The sequence below is a fragment of the Rhinolophus ferrumequinum genome, chromosome 10 (assembly GCF_004115265.2).
Source record: "Rhinolophus ferrumequinum isolate MPI-CBG mRhiFer1 chromosome 10, mRhiFer1_v1.p, whole genome shotgun sequence".
In the NCBI taxonomy this organism is placed as follows: Eukaryota; Metazoa; Chordata; class Mammalia; order Chiroptera; family Rhinolophidae; genus Rhinolophus; species Rhinolophus ferrumequinum.
In genome coordinates, this window is record NC_046293.1 from 5,842,051 (window position 1) to 5,861,645 (window position 19,595).

General features: G+C 55.8%; 1 protein-coding gene across 2 annotated transcripts in view; it reads left to right on the forward strand.

Annotated features, from left to right (window-relative positions):
• The window catches only part of NFAM1 (NFAT activating protein with ITAM motif 1), a 73,608-nt gene extending 68,771 nt beyond the window's left edge, over positions 1 to 4,837 (forward strand). Inside the window, exons 5-6 of one of the 2 annotated variants that reach the window (XM_033116080.1) lie at positions 2,893 to 2,976; positions 4,345 to 4,837. In XM_033116080.1, coding sequence (XP_032971971.1) covers positions 2,893 to 2,976; positions 4,345 to 4,404 — 144 coding nt within the window. In that variant the 3' untranslated portion in view covers positions 4,405 to 4,837. The remainder of the gene's footprint in view (positions 1 to 2,892; positions 2,977 to 4,344) is intronic. The other variant, XM_033116079.1, reaches the window with a different exon arrangement.
• The last annotated feature ends 14,758 nt before the right edge of the window (positions 4,838 to 19,595 follow it).

The following is a 19,595-nucleotide window of genomic DNA, read 5'->3' on the forward strand; positions in this document are numbered from 1 at the left end:
TCTCCCTCGGTAGCATTTGCCACCCCCCCACCCCCTCTGGCCTCTGCCTGGCCCTCATTCCTGCTCTCAGCCTCCACCCCTCTCACTCCTCGCTGCAGCAGCTGGGACCTTCCTAACACCCCCCACCCCCCGATGCCGTCACTCCCCACTCAAACCTCCAGCGGCTCCCTGCCAGCTCCTCGGCCTGGCACGAGAGGCCTGCATTGGAGGCCTCTCCAGGGACTGCTTCCCCGGACTCCTGTCACTGCAGTGGGCCCTTCACGTCAGACATGCCAGGACTTCACGTAGAGCAGAGGTGCTCCTCCCCTGAATAACGTTCCTTCTGAACAGCCCCCGGATCTCACCCACCTGCCCCCAGAGGGCCTCGTGCAAATCTCTACATGCAGGTGCCCAAGAGGGCACAGCGCTTGTGTTTCCTTGGTCACCGGGAGGCTGGGTATTACAGGGGGACCCATGTCTAAGACCCTCAGATTAGTTCCTGGCCCAGGGTAGCGGACGTCAGCTCTGGAGGAAGGCCGTGGTACTGACCTCACCCCCTCCGCCAGGGCAGATGACCACTCCGGTCAGCACCATTGCCCACTGAGCAGCAGGAGGCAAAGGACACGGAGTGCCTGAGTGCCAGACAAACAGCGCCAGCCCAGTGCAGGCCGCCAGCGCCGCCCTAGCTCTGCCTAATCAGTCCCCACACAGCACAGCCCCTGCGACTCAGGTCCCGCCCAGCCCTGCCCTCCTTCCAGCGCAGCCCATTCAGAGGCCTGGGCAGTCTCCTCCCAGCAGACACACCCTGAGGGAGGCAGGCTCCATCACCCCCTCTGAAGGCAAGGAGGGGCTGGTTCAGAGCCGCAGACGTGCACTGCTGACAAGGCTGCCTGCATTTCACTGCCTAGTGATACAGGTCACAGCCTGAATGCAAATGCAGCCAGCAGGTCAGGACTTGTCAGAGGCTTCACTCTGCAGCTGCTAATTGGCTGCCCTCTGCAGCCTCCCCTGCCCTCTGCCCGCAGCTGCTCCTGCCCCACAGCATGGCCATCTGCCAGTGTGGAGCAGAGGCCTGTGGGGTCCCAGGGCGGGGTCCCAGGGGCTCTTCTCTGGCTTGGAAAGGCCCTGGCTACATGGCTGAGCCAGTGGGAGCATGCGGAGCGGGGGGCAGGAGGCCTGAGTTCCCATCTGAGTTCCACCACTGAAGGGCTATGTGACCTGAGACATCTCTGGGCTCGTGTGTGGTGGGCAGCCCATGTGAGCTGGCCACGAGGAAGAGGGGAGCTACCTGTGGGACCCCAGATCTGCTCCCCTACCGAGATGTCAGCAAGGAGGCCCTTTGCCTCCCTTCTCTCTGTGACCAGAAACGTCCAGCTTGGAGGGGCTGTCAGATCTGTGGAGATCCAGGCCTGGGTGGACAGAGGGTAGGGGCACAGGGCTGCTGAGGAGCAGGTCCCCGTCCCTTGTGCCAGGCTTGCCGGTGGTAGCGGTGCTCTGGGCAGACATGGTGACCGGACAGGCCAGAGCAGGACTTGGAAGTTGCCTTCCACTCCTTGGGGTGGCCCTGCCCCCTTTCCTACCTGGAGGCAGGTCAGAAGCCCCTCCCCCAAGCTCCACCCTCTTTCTGACTCAGAGGCCCCTTGAACTGGTCCCCAGGGCCACCCTGCCATCCCTGTGAGTGATGCCCTTGAAGTGAGGGTCTCCCAAGAGTCAAATGGCTTATTACACGGGTCTTCATACCCTGCTACCTCTGGGCGCCTCCTTCCCGCCTCCCCTGCCCACCTCCCCTTCTTGCCTCAGAGCACCACCTGTCTCTCCAGCCTGCCTCGGCAACCCCTGCTTGCCTGTTGCCAGGGAAACCACCTCCTTGGCAACCAGCCGGCTTCCATATGACATGTACATGTGTGAAGGAAAGGTTCTTGCCTCTTGGTTAGGCTGTTGGTGGCTTTGCTCTGACAGGCCCAAAGAGCAGTGTTTGCCCCTCGCATGGGACCCCAGTGCCCAACAGGGTCTGCGGGAGGGTCCAGGCTGTGACAACAGAGAGGGGAAGGAGGCATCAAGCCTCTCTTGATGACCATCCAACTGATGATGATTCAGCAGTTATTAAGCACTTACTGTTTACCAGACCCTGTCCTGGGCCCTTCATGCACAGTATCTCATTTAATCGGCATTGAGCCTACAAGATAGACAGTATTCTCATTTAACAGATGAACAAACAGTCACAGAGATGTTGCCCATGGCTTGCCGGTGTCAGAGCTGAGTTGAACCCAATCTTGTCTGATTTCAAAGCCCTCGTTCTTTCTACCATCCTGAATCCTCTGGTCAGGCAGCTCATAGCTGGGCCAAGAGCGAGTGTGGCCCCAAGACACACATTCAGGGGAGTGAGGAGCCCCCTCAGCATAGCTCATGTGGTGAGGTTCAGAGACCCAGAGACAAACCAGGCACAGCTTGGTGGGAGAGAAGTGGGACCCCAGTGGGGTGCCTAGGTCATCCTGAGTGCAGGCTGAGGTGGGGGGTGTGGACGGGTGGTTAGGATCCTCAAAGGGGCAGGGACTTTGGACCAGGGGAGTGAGGATGGATGCCAGGAGGGCCTCCTATTGGAGCTGTGGCCATAGCTGCTGGCTGGAGAACTTGAGATGGTGTGAGGGAGATGGCAGGGGGCACAGAGAGGAGTCACCCTGTAAAAGCAGGAAAGGGATGAGGTGGCTCCGAAAGAGGGAATGGCAGGTGCACAGGTACAGCAGTGTGACCATGCGTGGGGTGGCTGGGCGAGGTGTGTGTCCCCTCACAGGCTCCGGCCCACAGGGCTCTGCCCATGCCCTGGGCCCCCCCAGGCAGGAGTGGCCGGGCTGCTGGGGTTGGGGCCCTGGCCCTCCGTTCACCTTCCTCTGACCCTCACGCTGTCTCCTGCAGGCCCTGCAGCGCCAAGACACTGAGGTCTATGCCTGCATGCAGAACGAGGACAACAGTCCACCCTTCAGCTGGAACCTCTCCCAGGTATGCAGGGTGCTGGACAGCCAGCCTGGCTCCTCCTCTCATTCCATCTGACCCTCTCCTCATCTGTGAAATGGGGGTAAGCAGGACCATGGGAGTGAGCCCCTGCTGTTGAATCAGAGGCCTCTCCCGAGGCAGCTGGCCTAGTGGGGAGGAGCCCTGGTGGGCTGGAAGCCCCGCTCCACCGCTCACCAGCTGTGCAGCCCTGGCCACAGGGCTCCTTCTGTGCCCGAGTGCCCCCCTATGTGTGACCTGAGGAACCTAACAGCACTCACGTCATGGATTAACCGTGAGGATCAAATGTTGTATTGGGCCCAGTAGGCGCCCATGAAGTGTGAGCCGTCGTAACTACCACTGGGCACAGTGCAGTGTCTACAGTGGCCAACCAGGCAGAGGGTATTAGACTTCAAGCTGCCCCAGGCTGATGTTGGCTAAAGTCAGGAGCTGGTACCACCCAGGGCGGCCCGGTCAGGGCTCTCTTATTATCACACTGGGGACCAAGGCATTTCACTTCATCATGATTCTCTCTTAAACCTCTGTTTGTTCATTGGTAAAGTGGATGAGTGACACTTGACTGCAAAACCAACTGCCTCTGAATTCAAATGAGTTCCAAGTTCAGAAAAGTCTACACCAGAGATAGGGACACCATAAAGAGCAAAGGATTGTTAAGCAGGTACAGGAGTCCATGGGTCGTAGGTGGGCCTGTGGGCGCCTTGGAAGAATCATCAGAAGTAAGGGAGGCGGGCTTGGCCTCCCTCAGCACAACGGGCCCAGGTTGGCACTGTTGGTGAGTCTCCTATTCTCAAAGCCCTTTCTATACTGAGCCCTGACCTAGGCCTTGCCTGGAAGCAGGGCTTCTCCATGCTGGGACCCCCAAGGATGTCTGGGCCACCCCAGGCAGTACCTGCCTCGTACCAGGCCCTGGGCTGCTGGCCAGGAGCCTCCGGGAACCTCAGGGCTACAGGAACAGGGTCATGGACCTGACAAACACAGAGACATTTGTGGCCCTTTCTGAGGGGTGGGTTCTGGAGAGGGACTAGACCAGAGCTGGGGAGAGGGCTCTGGGGGACACTGAGAGAGCCCTGCAGGGTGAACAGGAGGTAGTTGGGGAATGGGGGGGTCGAAGGAGCACCCCAGACAGAGGAAAGAGCGTGTGGGGAGGCCCTGAGGCATAAAAGGGGAGGCCCATGGGGCAGGAGAGCAGAAATCAGGGGTGCAGTGGAGTGGGGGGAGAAGAAGCTGGCAAGGTGGGCTTGGGGACAAGGACAGGCTTCCCTGTCATAGCTATGCAGGAAGCCATCTGACTAAAACTAAATCAGTGCATGTTTGTTCTTTTCTCTACCTATTGTTTTCTCTTTCTTTTTTTCCTAGGAGAAACCTCATATGTTTGAGAATGACAGTGACGGTAACCTGGTCTACGAAAATCTTTAAGAGGGGCTCCACCTGCCCACAGATCTTGCCCTGGATCACAGGCCCCGGGCAGCCCTCCCTCCGAAGGACTTGATCTGTACCAGGAGTGAGGCCCCGGGGGCGCCCCATCACCTCACCCCCACATTCAGGCCCTTCCTGCCCTGGCCTGCCCCCACACCCATTCTGGGCCCCAGCCATACCCCGAGTGTTAACCATCTCCAGGCCCTCTGCCAGGCGGGCCCTTCCTCAGTCTTTAAGGCTCTCTTGGATACCACCCATTTCCAGATCCCTCTTCACCCCTCAGACACACAGGCTCTTGTGGCACCAGCCTGCAAGGCCGACCTGGAGCTCCTCAGGAAGGACCTGGCAAGGGGCCCTGGCAGGTGCTGAGTGCTCAAGCATCGTGAGTGGATGAATAAAGGAGCAACTATTGAAACGCCCCTACCTCCCTTCCCCCTGCCCAACGTGGCACAAGGCGGCCATGCAAGGTGGAAAGGGGGCTGGCGTGGGAAGTATAGTGGGAAGTATAGAGCGTGGGTAAGAATGAACCGTGCAGATGCTGGGCTGGCCTCAGAGACAGAGCTGGAGGCGAGGCAGTGGCTGAGGGCCTGGGGGCCTGGAGCAGGGAGAGCACAGGCTGGTGAGGAGGGAGATCTGGGCAGTTCTGAGCAGGGGAGGGGCAGGTGCGAGTTGAATGGGAGCTGAACAACCGGAAGCTCTCCAACCCCCAATATTGTCACCCCAAGGTTGTCTCCCATTGGCCTGGCCCTTTATACTTTGCCAACTGCTTTGTCAGCCCCCCCTCCTCCGCCAATCTTCTCCACCCTCAGGGCCTCAGCTGCACCTCCTTCCACCTAAAGCCCAGTCCCCCAAAGGCCCTCTGTCTGGCCTATCCTGACCCCACCTTACTCTGCCTTTATCTGCCTGATGCCCAGCCTCCGGCCCCTGGGGTGGAGGTCAGACCAGCACCTTCCCTCTTGGCCCAGGGCCAGTCCCAGCTGCCTCAAGGTGACCTGCCTCAATCATCTGGGGCCTCCCCTAGGTGGACCGAGGGGTCCCTTCATGTTGCAAAAGCCCCGTGTCGATGGTGGCACCTCAGTGCCTGGCCCTGAGCCGTTTCTGCTCACATTGCCCCTCATTTGACCCCCACAGCAGCCCCGCACTGTAGGGGGAAACCCATTTCACAGGAAGCCAGGGGCTAAGGGTCCAAGTCACCTAAACTGGTATCTGCCAGGCTCTCCTCCATCTCTCCCTCAGCTTCCCACTGTTTTCTCATTTGTAAAATGTGCAAGACAACCCTCCGTCCCCAACCCCTGCTGCCCCAGATGTCCCTGAGGTGCCCTCGCACACAAACCCCAAATGTGTCTGGGAAGGGCGGGGGGCCCAAGGTGCAGCCCCGACTCCATGCCTGAGCAGCACAGGCCCCTCACTTCAGGGATAGAAAGACTGTGGCGGGGGATGGGCAGAGGCCGATGTCCAGAGGAAGCCCTCAGCCCCTCTGCTCGGGTGGCACTGAGCCTCCCTGGGCCCACAGGACAGTCCAGAGCCTCCCAGCTTGGCTCTGGGCCCGGCCCTCGAGCCTATAGCAAGGAGGGCTCCGAGGCGGATTATAAGGCGAGTGGAGAGGGCTGTCCTCCCAGGAAGCTGGGGTTCGGTGAATTTCGTGCCTTTTCAGGGAGGCAGAGCTGCCTAAGCCTCCAGCAGGACCCTCTTTTCCTGACTCCAACAGCCTGAGGCCAGGCCGGGGTGGGGGGTTGGGTGGTGAGGGGAGACAGTGCTGTTCAGAGTGCAGGGAACCTCCCCCAAAACACCACCGCCAGCAAGAGCAGGAGGAGGCCACTTTCGCTGGGCCTGGGCCTCTTGGCCTCAGGAGCTTTGCCTGGGAATCAGCCTTCTCCAGTTGGCCCGACAGGTCGAGAGGGGAACCTGGCAGAGTTCTCCCCACATCCTGGCCTAGGCCCCAGCATGGCTGCTCTGCCTCCACTCCCTTCTCCGTGGTCCTGACCCTCCCGGTGCTTGAAACCCTCACAGTTCCCACCTGACTTAGAACTAAATCCCAACTCCTCCCTGTGGCCTGTGGGGTCACCCCTCTTGTGGACACAGACATTGCCAGTGTGGTGGCCGAGTCTGGTTCAGGGCAAGGCTGTGAAGCCAGGAGATTTTAACGTCTGCAGTGAGCACGGAGAGAGGCAGGGAGGAGGAGGAGGGCCCATGTGGAAGGGTGCCAGTGTCGGAGGGGCTTTGGCACAAGGGAGGTGAGGGAAGAATGTCTGGGACTCCCGGTGTGGAGCAAAGAAGACTGAGTACCTGTTTTCCTCCCCCTCCCCCCCCCACAGTCTTTAGAGATGGGCCCATGCAGGGGTGAAGGGTGGCAGTGAGGGAGAGGGAGGGGAAGAGAGCTCCTTACAGGCAGGCTGGCAGCCTAGCTGTGACTGAATGGGTGGAGGAGAGGAGAGAGAGGAACCACCCTTGGGGGTCATATTGGGGTTCTCTTGAACCCCAGTTCCACCTCCCAGCAACCATGTCCACTTGAGGCTGGGCTTAAGTGACAATTAAACTTGCTCAGCGTTGCTTAGAGAGGACAGATGGGGAACTCCCTGCTTGTGCAGGGGCTCAGTGGGTGTGCAGCTTGTGTGTGTTTCCTTCTCCACTAATCCTTCAGGAAAAACAGGCTGCCAGGGGGCAGTGTGGAGGAGGTCTGCTAAGTGAGGGGCAGGCCACCTGAGGGTGGGGGCAAGGCAAGCAGAGGTGCGTGTGTGTGTGTGTGTGTGTGCGCGTGCGTGCGTGTGTGTGTGTGTGTGTGTGTGTGTGTGTGATCAGGAGGAGAGAGCAGCTGGGAGAGTGCCCAAGGAAAGGAGGGGCCCTGAGGGGTAACAGGTGAAGCGGAGTCTTAGACCCCAAGGGCAGATGGCAGCCAACCTGAGGGTGGACCCCAGGCCTAGAACTGGTATAAGAAGCCCCAGGCAGCCCTGAGGGCCAGGCCTCAGGCACTGCTTCCTCTGGTTGGGACCCTGCCCCAAGGCCCCACCACAGGGGGTGGTCTCAGAGGATGCCTCTCTGCCTGGCCTGCCCTTGCTCTCACAGGGGTTTCCCACCATCTCTCCTCCGAGGTCGTGCCCTGCCACCCTGTTCAGAGCCCTGGGGCATCTGGAAAATTTCAGTGACTTTTGACACCCTCAGCCTCCACTGGCCTCTCCAGGGTAGAGGCTCAGAAATGGCCCATTCTGAGCCCTTTGGGTGACTTTCCGCCTCCAACCCTCCCTTCCGCTTCTGTTCCTCTCAGCATTTGCTGGAGAAAACCATCCCTGGAAGCCAAACTGCAAAGTCGGTGTGGGAAGTGGTGGCTCCTCCCCAGCAACAATTTCCAGAGGATTCTGCGAAGCAGAGTTTCCATGGGAACACGTGCCAGTTGTACATAGAATCCCACCTTCACAACCAACATTGCAGGACCTTGGCAAGGGTGCGGGGTGGGGGTGGGGATGAGCGGGAAATGGTCGGCCAGGCACAGCCACTGCGTTTTGGCCACCAGCCCTCACTAACCTGAAATCAAGTTACAGGCAAACCTGCCTTTTTTTTAACATTCTAATTTAAAGACCGTGCTCCAGTCTAAGGATGCCTCTGGGGTTTCCAGGATGGATTTTTATGTAGTTCAATAGTTTTCTTGGCAGACTGCTCAGCCAGGAGAGGTGGGCTATAGCCTTGGCCCAGCCAGGCTGACAGAATGGCATCTCTGTGTCCCTCCTGGATGCCAAGGGATGTCACTTGTCCACCTGAGGGGCTTCCCCAAACCTGAATCCAGACGACTAGGGACATCGGCACTGAGGCACTGAGACAACTTCTTTCCCAGGCTCCTCTGACCTGCGGTGGTAACTGGGGCCTCCGCGCCTCGACCGAGCGTGGTTCAGGGCCTCCTCTCTGCACTTGGTGGTAGCATGTGTTTCTTTCATGTGTATATCTACGCAGGTGATGTGGGTGCATATTGCGTACAACATTAAACTACAGCAAAGTGAAATTCCCTTTGATGCTCTTGCCACTTCCCCAGAGGCAAGCGGGTCTCCCTGTCCCTTCCCCAGAGGCAACCATTGGGTCATTTGGATGTGCTTTCTTTTGGGCTATTTTTACTGCATCTACATATATGTGCATATATATGAAGATATAAATTATATAGTGCTTGTGCAGGGTTCTGAAAAGCTTAAATGGCATCCTTCTGTAGGTGTTGTTTGTGCTTGCTTTGTTCATGTAGCCCCACGAGGTGGGGGTCTGCCTGTGACAGCACATCAGAGCTGCCAGACTCTGCTCGCAGCAAAGGATTCACAGGACCCGTGGACCCTGATTTAATCAGGTCCTTACAATGGCCTTTGCAGTTCACAATTTTCCAACCTCACAGAAGGGGCTGCAGGGAACATCTCTGGACATAGCTGCACACCTGTCAGGGTGTGGACATGTACTGTTTTAACCGGCACTGCCAAATCGTCACACACGAAGGTTGTGTTGCTCCCTATTCCTCAGGCTCTTTATCTACAGTATCCCATTTAATCCCGAAAGCACCCTGCGAAGTGGGGGGCTTGTCTCCCGGTTTTCCCAAAGCAGAAACTAGGATGCAGAAAAACCTACTGGCTAAAGGTCACTCGGCCCAGAGGGGCAGCGCTGGGCTGGCTCCAACTATGTGCTGTCCCACTGCCTTTGCAGGTCAGGAAAAGGAGGATGGGGGCAGGGAGGGGGACAGAAAGAGCCTTAGAGGGACTTGGTGTCTCCAGGGACACAGTTCGTGAAGGGGCAAATTTCCTTCCTAGCTGCCCTGTCAGCCTTACATTGCTCATACCTGGTTTCTCAGACCTGTGGGAGTTGGGGGATGTCTTCTTGCCCTCCCCCCACACACAGATAGTGGCCTATCTCCTTGGGGAAATGGAGGTGGGTCAGTAGAGGTGATGGGGCTGCACCCACCTGGCAACTCACACCCACTGTGGGGCCTGGTTCGGGCAGCCTAGACATTTGGGTCCCAAACCTCCCCTGGAAATTTCCGGCCCAGCATGCCTGGAAGTGTGAGCTGCCTCTCAGAAGCTTTATAATCCGGGATAATGCTGCTATAATTGGCATTGTTCCACATTGACAGTCCCCTCGTTACCTGAAAACCTACTTGCAATGGCTATATCTAGAGAGGGTTTCATTTTACCACTTTGTGGACCTTAAGAGGCCCAGGAGCACAGGATTTTTCTCTGTCATCCCCCCGCCCCCTGTACCCACCCCATCCTGATTCCCCATTGAGTGCCACAGGCCAGGGCACAGCCCTGTTGCTGGCTCCCCACCACGGCCCTGGGCTGCTCTGGTTTTCTCACCAGTTCCCCCTTCCTTCCCCCATCAAGCCCACCCTTCTAGTCTCCCTCCAACCCCTCCCCCTTCCAGCCCTCCCCTGTCTCTGTCAACAAATTGTTCTTTCGACAGCACAGATCTGACCACGTCACTCCCCTCTCAAAACCCTTCAGTACCTTACATTTTTGGTCAAATCTGTTCAACAAAGGGGCCAAGATAATTCAACGGAGAAAAAACAGTCTTCTCAACAAATGATTCTGGGAGAAATGGACATCCACATGCCAAAGGATGAGGTGGGACCCCCTCGTTCACACCTGATACAAAACCTCGCAGTGGCTTCCACTGTCCACAGGATGGAGGCCTAGTCCCTCAGCCCTGCGCTCAGGGCTCTCGCAACCCGCAGCTGCAGCCATCTGCCAGGCCTTGTGCTGGGGCTGCGATACAGACAGGTGGTTCCGTCCTCATGGAGTCCATCAGCCTCGTTTCTGTCCAGCTCTCGCAGGCCCAAAGTCACCCCAAGGCCCATCCATACTCCCATCCATGGCTGCTGTTCCCCAAGGTGCCAAACTCCCTACCTGTGAACCTGGGCAGGAAATCCTGCTCAAATGCCACCTCTTCCATGAAGCCTTCCCTGAAACCCCCTCCCCTACCAAGCAATTTGTTTATCTCTCTCTTTGCTCTGATCGCCTCGCATTCAATCAATTCACACATATCCATCTGCCCCAGGAGGCTCAGGCTTCCTGAGCATGGGGTTGGGGAACACTTTGCTTATTCCTCTTCGTGCCTGATTCATAGTAGGGGCTGAAGAGCTATCTGTTTAAAAAATAAGTGAATCTTTTCCTTGGCTGGCAATTTAGTGCCAGTTCTTGCAGGAAGAGGGAGAATGATTTTTCTTTCCAATTTCCAGGAAGTGATCTCTAATTAGTACATGACCCATTTTACGTATGTGAAAATGGAGACAGACGTGTTGCTGTACCCACAACAGCAGGAGAGGCAAGGCAATGAAAGGTTCGGGAAAGCCCGCCCCCTCCCGCCTGATGGAAAGGGGCAGGCTTTGTGCCCAGCTGTTGGCAGTGAGGCCCAGGCACATGAGAAAAGCCAGCAGCAGCCCCTGCTTCCCTGCCTGGCTGCCGAGGCTGTCAGAGGCTCCGATCGATGACACGTGCCTGTGGAGCGAGCGTGCGTCGGGGGCCTTGAGCCCTGTTAGGGTGGTTCTGCTAATTGATCCCAGAAGTCCCTGTCACTGCCAGGGATGCCTCAGCGACTCAGCGATGTCCTCACTGCTGTCCCTCACCTCACCAGATGGCCTTGCCTCCTGCTTCAGCTGCCTCTAGGCTAAGCCAGACAGCCCTGACCGTGCAGGGCCTGGGACCCTCCAAGCAGCCAGCAGGACTAAGCCCAGTGGGCGGTGCAGGGTGGGGGCACTGAAGAAGCCCACTGTGGGTCCCTCCTATCCCAGCCGAGTCACAGCCACCCAAAGAGTAGGAGAGGCTCAGGGCTGCTCAGGCCTTAAAAAGGTTCCCTACTCTAGCCTCTCTGGGAACTTGTCAAATGCTCCCAACTTCCTCTAGCAGCCCCATAGGTACTGCCTCGTGTAGGAGGAGCCCCAAGGTGCCATGTGTGGGGGGTGGAGCCAGGATACCTGCTACACACACACACACAGCCCCATCCCCGACCTGTTCGGACAGGTGAGTCCCAGAGGGGGAGACTCTGGAGCCAAGTGATCAGGTCCAGAAAAAAAAATGGTAACTGGTACATACAGCGAGCCCTGAGCTGCGTGCCTCAGCCTCCGTCCGTTTGTGCAGTGGGTCATCCCTGTTTCCTCGGATAAAGTGAGGACCTGGGAGGGGTTGGGGAGGAAGATGAACCCAGAGGCCTGGCCCGTCAGTGGCACCCCTACCCCACGTCTCAATTCTTCCTGGGTTCAAGCCTGGAGTTGGAGATTGTGGGGAGCGTTAGGACACTTCATCCTAAAACTGCCCCACCTGGGGGAGGAGCAGTGACTGCTAGAGGGTACGGAGTTTCTTTATGGGGTGATGAAAATGTTCTGGATTGAGAGTGCTGATGGTCGCACAACCTTGTCACTTGCTAAAAACCACTGAGTTGCACATTTTAAAAGGGTGAATTTTATGATATGTGGATTATATCTCAATAAGAGGAAACAAAAACAAAAATAGCCATGTTTAAATACTTTGTGTCACCTTTCCATTATTTCCAGGACAGAGCATGTGTGCGCGCACGCACACATATGCTTCCCTGGGACCTGGTCCAGCTCCGCCCTCCACCCCAGCCTGTCCTGCCCTATCTCCTTTCCTGCCCTTCTTCCCTCCCTCCTAGGGTCTTTTCGGGGCCTCTCTTGACCTCCAGGACTAAATGCCCACTGAGTTCTTATCTAGAGCTAGGCACTGTTACATTTTATAGATGAGGAAACTGAGGATGAGAGCGATGTAGCAACTTGACCAAGACCACACAGCTGGCAGATGGTGCAGCTGAGAGTCAAGCCCCAGAAGTGACTTCAGAGCTCATGATCAGAACCGCTTGGCTCAGTTGTCTTCCAGGGCAGGCTGAATAATGCCTCCACCCATTCCCGCCCACCCCACCCAAGACATCTACAGCCTAATCCCGGGAACCTGTGAAAGACTTTGCAGAGGTGATTAAGGATCTTGAGATGGGGAGATTATCCTGGATTATTACAATCGAAAGTATCCTGAGAAGAGGGATGCAGAGAGAGGTAACAGCAGGAAGAAGGCAATATGACATGGAATCAGAGAAAGAGATTTGAAGATGCTGGCTTTGAAAATGGAGGAAGGGACCATGAGCAAAGGCATGCAGCTCTAGAAGCTGCAAAGAGCAAAAAAACCGAGCCTCTGGAGGGAGTGTGGCCCTGCTGACACCTTGGATTCCGCCCAGTGAAACTGATTTTGGATTTCTGGCATCCAGAACTATAAGAGATTAAATGTGTGCAATTTTAAGTCACCACATTTGTGGTAATCGGTTACAGCAGCCCTAGGAAACGGGTACACTTTTCCCCTGAAAGAGCTTATTCAGCCTCCTAGGCTGGTTCCTCCTGGAGAATCTCTCCTGCCCCAGCACAGCTCTGATCCTAAAGGTTGCTGCCACCATGGCCTCTGTGCTCACCCCAACCTTGGGCCTTTCCTCTCACTCTCAGCATTGACCTTGCCAGGCTGGCATCATCCTCCAATCGGGGCAGGCACCAGCTCTGGGGCATTTGCAGAGGAGGGAACTGAGGCTCAGAGAGGGGTAGCGAGTGCCCAAGATCATTCAGCTGGTAAGGGGCAAAGCTGGATTTGAACTTGGGCCTGTCTGGTTCCGAAGCTGATGCTCTAAACAATTCCTTTCCCAGTGGACACTCAATAAATGTCCCTGAATAAATGACAAGGCAGGCAGACACCCAGGGAACCCAGGGAAAATGCATTGTAGAAGTAAGGCCTATGGGAGCCCCAAGGAGGGCAGTTACTCCACCTGAGCAAATCAAAGAAGGCTTCCTGGAAGTGAGGGCCTTGAAGAATGAGGACACTCCAGGTAGAGAATATCATGAATAAAGGCCCGAAGACAGATGGAGTGAGATGGCAGGGAATGTGAGTCGCTAAGAGGGAGCCTGGGGAGATGACACCAGACCCAGGTTGGGAAGGGCCTTGGATACCAGGCTGAGGCCTGAGGAGCACAGAGTTTGGGGAGCAGGAGGGCAAAATCCCCTACACTGTTCTTTAGGAAACAACTTGAGTGAGTGGCTCTGGGAAGGGTGGCCTATTCCAATCTGGAGACTGCTGAGATAGGCAAGAGTTTAGGGGCTGGGACAGAGGCTGTGGTAGCAGAGGTTGGAGCAAGGGACTAGACTCTAGAGCCACTTCAGAGGGGGGCCAAAAAGACCTGTTAACCTGCTGGCATCAAGATATGAGGATGAAAAAAAAAAAAAAAAAAGATATGAGGATGAAGAGGTTTCCATACCCCCATCCAATTGACAGAGACTGGCTTCAGCAAATACAACCAAAAGCACTGAAGTGGAGCAGCAAAATCCAGGAAGAGAAATCCAGGCAGCAACCAAGAGGAGGTGTCCCAAAGGCAGCCAAGAGAATGGGTCAGGACTCAGGAAGCAGGTTGAGGCTGCAGACAGATGATGAGAAAAAACGGGCGGTCATGGTGGCCACAGCTGAAGGAGGCAGGAGGTAGTTAGGGAAGGTGTATGGAGAGGTGACCAGGGCCCCCATGATCAAGGAATCTCAAGGAAAGGGCCTTTTCCTTCCTCACCTGCTGCTGCTGTTTCTGGGTGCAAACCCTAGCACCCATCTGGACCCATATGGAATGGACCTTTCCACTTTAGGGAAACCTGATAGCAAATTCCAAACCAATAAGAGCAAATAAATGAGTGGTGATTACTGACAATAGGAGAGGGTACACCACAGGGTGCCTCCAAATAGCGTCTCCTCCAGTATGTTTTAAGTGCTTTATAGGTCATTAACTACTTGACAGAGAGAGCCTGACACTTAAAGCGAAGAATTCTGCGCCTCTGCCAGGGAAAATCAATCAGAAATGAAGATAGAGCATCGCTGGCGCTCGGACGTACTGGGTGGGCAAACGGGATTCGATTTACACATAATTTTGAGGCTTCCTCCATTGTGTAAAGTGAGGCACGCTGGTATTTGAGGACATTTATAAATCCCAAACTGGAGCTTAGAAATGCTTAACCTCCCCCCTGCCATTTGTTGTTGTTGTTGTTAATTAAATATTTCAAAGACATGGAAAAGTACAGCGACAAGCTTAAACAGTCCACCAGCTGATTCTGACAAAACATTATAGCTATGGTTAAAGCATCCACTTTTTAAAAAATGTTACTTGTTTTTCTTCCTGTCTTTTTTAATCCTTTCTGTCTTTTGGCCCCACCTCTTCAGGGGGACTTAGGCTGACCACCCACCCCTGCCTAAGACGTCACTCCTTCCTCTGAAATCTGAGGGTAATTACTGCCTCTTTAATTAACTTGGCGATTAATCACCACCTGCTTGTGAAACAGCTTTTATTGTTCTTGTCCATCTTGCATTCGGGGTGTGGGTGGGGGTGGGGACCAGGCAGGCAGGGGGAGGAGGGAGAGGCAAGGTGGGCTCTCCTCAGGGCCCAGACTGGGCAGGGTTGGCTGGAAGGAGAGCCGTGAGAAGGTCTGATATCCAGCGAGTGAGCTCCCTCCTGGCTCTGTTCAGGTACCAGGAACCTAGACGAGCTGGAGATAAGCCCTAAGAGAGCAGTGGGCAGCTAGGAGGGTAATCCACCCTGGGCATCTGCAGGGCCTCTGACCAGAATGTTCTTTCCTCATTGAACCTTGTTGTGGGTTGTATTGTGCCCCCCAAAGAGACATATTGAAGTCCTAACCACTGGTACCTGTGAATATAACCTGATTTGGAAATAGGGGCCTTGCAAAGGTAATCAAGATGAAGTCATACTGAAGTGGGGCGAGCCCTAACCCAATGACTAGTGTCTTTATAAGGAGGCCATGTGAAGACAGAGACACAGGGAGAACTCACTGTGCCACCAAGCCGGCTCCTGTATACACCTGAACCTGGCTGCCCAGGATCTCAATTTTTCTGGTCGATTCACCCTCCCCACTCAACTCCAGGAGCAGCTCCTACACCCTCCTTTGTCAGAGGAAGCCTTCTCCCTCATCCTTTATCAGAGACCATCCCACAATTGAAAGGACCTACCCGAGGAGTTCCCAATGCCTGCCCTTCCCCCAGAATAGCATGCCTGCTCAAGTCCGTTTGCCTCATGATGGGCCCCGTGTCTTCTCCCACATGCCCCAGAGGTGGGCAAGTAGCCTGGTTTGAGCACAGTGCTTCCAACTCCTCCTGTGATTTACACAGGAGGGGGTCCGGAGGAGGGAGAGGGCCCAGCAGGCTATTGGGACTTTCATGTGGAGGCTAGGTCTGTCTCATTCCTACTGCCAAGCGCGGTGCTGGGTACGGCATGTTCATTGAAACAGCTCATCTTCTAACACATCTGCTCTGATCCAACACTCTCTTTTGATAGATGGGAAACTGAGGCCCTGACACTCCACAGGGCATCGCTGTGTAGAGGAAATCTGAGGTCCAATGATGTAAGCATGTTCCAATTCCAGTTCTGTCATTCACTCCTAAGGGACAGCATTTCTCTGCACCTCAATCTCTCCATTCTTGAAGCAGAATAGTAATACCACCTTCTTGGGGTGTTACTAGCCATGAAGATAGCTCTAAAAATCTGTGTGTACATTTTCCATTAATTCAAGCAAACACGTTTTGAGCACCGTACTGTGTGCAGGCCGTGGAAATAACAGTGGTGAGCTGCACAAACCCTGTGTCCCGACCTTAAGGCGCTACCTATTTGGTAGAAATGGGCCAAAAAAACCAGTTACATTTGGGGTAGTTAAGTGTTATGATGGGGTGCACGAAGCAGCGAGGAAAAGTCTGCAGATATCAGGAGGGCCCAAAAGAGCCGCGGCGGCCACAGGAAAAAGGCAAAGAATGAAACCTTGAATCTCTCACCCCCACTGCCGGAGCCCCGGCTTTGTCTCAGCCAATCAGGTGTCAGCATCGCCGGCCTGCCGACCAATCAGGAGCAAGAAGAGGAGTGCTAGTAGCCGGCCGCGGCTTCCCCGGGAGGACCGCCAGAGCCCGAGCGCCCCGCCGGACCCCGCCCTCTGCCCGCCCAGGCTCCGCCCCTCCTCGCCAGCCGCGCCTGCTTGTAGCCCCTTCGCTAGCGGCGGGTCGCTGGGCAGAGTATTGTCCGAAAGGCAAAAAAAAAAAAAAAAAAGAAAGAAAGAGGGAGGTTGGGGGTCAGGTGCGTGACCGGGAGAGGATTTATAACATTTACTTTCGCCATCGACAATATTGCAAAATGTATGAAAGAGACGGCACCGCCGGGACAGGAGAGTAAGGGACAGGCAAGGTAAGCATCCCCCGGGCGGGCTTCGCCCGGCGTAGGGGGCACCGGGAGAGGATGGGATCGGGACACCATGCCCACACTGAGTGGCTGTTGCCGGGTCTGCGTCCGGGTCGGCTCTCTGAAAGGTCTTGTGAGCCTTAAGCGGTCCGGAGCCGAGGCGTGTATGAGGCGGTGTGGACTCGGCCCCTGGGCGGGGGCGTCTTCTGCGACCTGAGCGCCGCCGAGGCGGTGTAGACGAGCGAAGGTGGTCCCACCGAGGCGCCCCCGAGGTCGTCCAGACTGAACCCTCAGCCTGAGGTTGGCAGTCCGCCTCACTCGCAGCAGGTGAGACCGTGGAGGCGCGGACTATGCCCGGGGGCAGGTGAGGCTGTGCGGACACGCGCTGGTGGTTGAGGCGCTGCAGAACCACTAACAGGTGTGGACGCGGGCGGGTGGCAGACGCGGAAAGTTTGCTAGAGCGCGCGCCGCGGGCGGTGCGGAGCAGGGTCTGGGCGCAGCTGGAGGCGTGGCGCTGGGGCTGGGACCCCGCGCACCCCCACGTGGTGTTTCAGCCGCCTCCCGGGGGGGATGGCGGGAGGAAGTCCCAAAGCTTGGTCTCAGCTGCTCCAGAGATTCACTTTGAGCCTTTCAGACAAGTTCACCAAGCTCCCTCTCTGCTCGCTGAGTCTGCGGAGGTATCAACATTCCTTCACCTGTGAGGAATCAGGGAGAGAGGCGAGGTTGGTGTTCTGACTGACACACCACACGCTGGTAATCAGGGAGTCCAAGCCCGGAGCCCAACTCCTCTCCCTCCACTTCTGTATCAGCGAGGAGAAAGGGTACCAGAAGTGGTAGTGAGGTTTGGGGGGAGATGCAGATGGGACCTGAGGGGGTGTAGGGAGGCCCTGGATTGGGACGCCTGGATCTGCCTTCCACTGCAGTTTTGTGGCTCCAGGTGGCCTCACAGCACCAGGCAAAGGAATGAATGGAGGAGGGTAGGTGGCAGTGGTGGAGAGGGACCAGGTTGATGCTACTGCCCACCTACCTCGCCCCCCGGGGAGCCATGCCTAGGGCAGATCAAGTGGGGCAGGGTATCTATATGACACTCTACTGTAAGGGGGAAGACACCCAACCGCAGTCTCTACCACAGGGGAAGGGCAGAAGGGAGCCCAGAGTCTGGAAGAGATACCTATATGTCCAGCGTGATTCTTGGGGTGCCTCAGTCTCCTCTCCCATTTCTCTCTGTGTCTTTTTCCCCTTTCTTACTTACACACTCTCCTAGTCTCTGTGATTCCTCCTACCACAGCTCCTTTGCACATGTTTATTTTTTTGGTCAACAAGTAGTCTTCAAACATTTACTATGTCCCAGGCATGGGCAACTCAGTGGGTGAACAAGACAGGCCCAGTCTCTGCCCTCCTGGGACTTCCAGACCAGTGCAGGGACCTAGATGATAAACAACAGACAGAAAGGAATGGGGACGAGGGACAACCTTGGATGGGCAACAGGGAAGGCTGCTCTGCAGAGGTGACAGTAAGTCGGAGGGATTAATGCCTCCTCGTCCTTTGGGCCCCAGGAAGCCTTCTCTGACCTTCCTGACCTGCCCCGTCCTATGACAATCTCTCGTCGCCTGGGGACCACTCCCTCCATGAACATTTTTATGTCATTATTAGATCAATGTTTGTCTCCCCCATCAATTATAAGTGCCATGAGGGCAGGCCTGAATCTCTTCTGGGTAGATTGTAGGCAAAGCAAATAAAGAATGAGTAGAATTTCCCCAGAAAGACGGGAGCTGCTCAGCCAGGTCAGATATCCAGACGGCAGAAACTTTTCTTTCCCCTTCATTGGACTGAGTCCTGGGCACTACACCCCACTTGCCGTTCATAGAAACAAAGTGAAAGAAACTAGCCTGGTGGGGAAGAGAACAGGGGGAGGCCTGGCGCAGATGGCCCACTGCAGTGCCAAGGCTGGCCCGCTGGAAGGGAAGTAGACCTGCCAGGGACGGTGAGGGAGGTCTGGGGGCAGGTGCCTCTCCTGTTTTCTGGGCTCAGACCAGCCTACTCCTCATTGTTCTGGCCCAGTTCTTCAAAGGCTACTCTGGGAGAAGATTGCGGCCAGCAGGCTTCCCAGGATGGCCAGGCTACGGGGCTACATAGTAACTGCCTGGCCTCCACCCCCCAGCCCACCCCCGTCCTGGGCAGACAGGACCCTGGGCAGTACCTCTCTGACCCAGGCCTCTGGGCACAAATAGCTGCCCAGGTGAGCTGCAGTTCATTTAAATTCCTGGCTGGAAGGTAAGAATTAGGTCTAGAGGGACTGGCTTTTACTAGTTTTTGTAGTTTCTATACTCAGTGAATGTCTCCCTCCCCTGACTCTGTCAGACCTGTGCGCCTGGCACCTTTCCTCCAGCAGACTATGCTCTCAGAGATGCCCCACAAAGCTTTTAGCGCACCCTCACCACTTCAGGGGATTGAGCAGCCTCCATGCATGCAGGGCTGGAGAGCGTCTACATGCTTTATTCAGGCTCTGGCTGGGACAGAATAAAAGCAGCTTCCCCACCCACCTAGCCAGCCAGACCTCCTGACTGGAATTGCTTTAAAAAATTAATTTGCAGTGATTTACTCCCTTCTGTTCTGTGGGGATCACCAGCTTTTAAAATATGTATTTAAATCAGATTCACAGCTCCCAGATCGACCTTAACTGCCTCCCCACACCCAGCAGAAAGAGCACTGGATTTGGAGTCAGCGACTCAGAGGTTCAGGCCAAGTTCTGCTAATGATGAGCTGTGTGACCTTGGGCAAATTACTTAACCTCTCTGCGCCTCCATTGGCTCCTCTGGAAACTGAGGTTAATGATAATCTTTCCCTCACAGGGTGTTGTGAGGATTAAATTAGATAACGTTCAGGGAAGAGCTGTGCCATACCAGGTCTGTGTTTTCTGTTCCCCAGGACTGGCTGTCTTACTAATTAGCCTGGTGACCTAGGGAAGGTCACTGAGC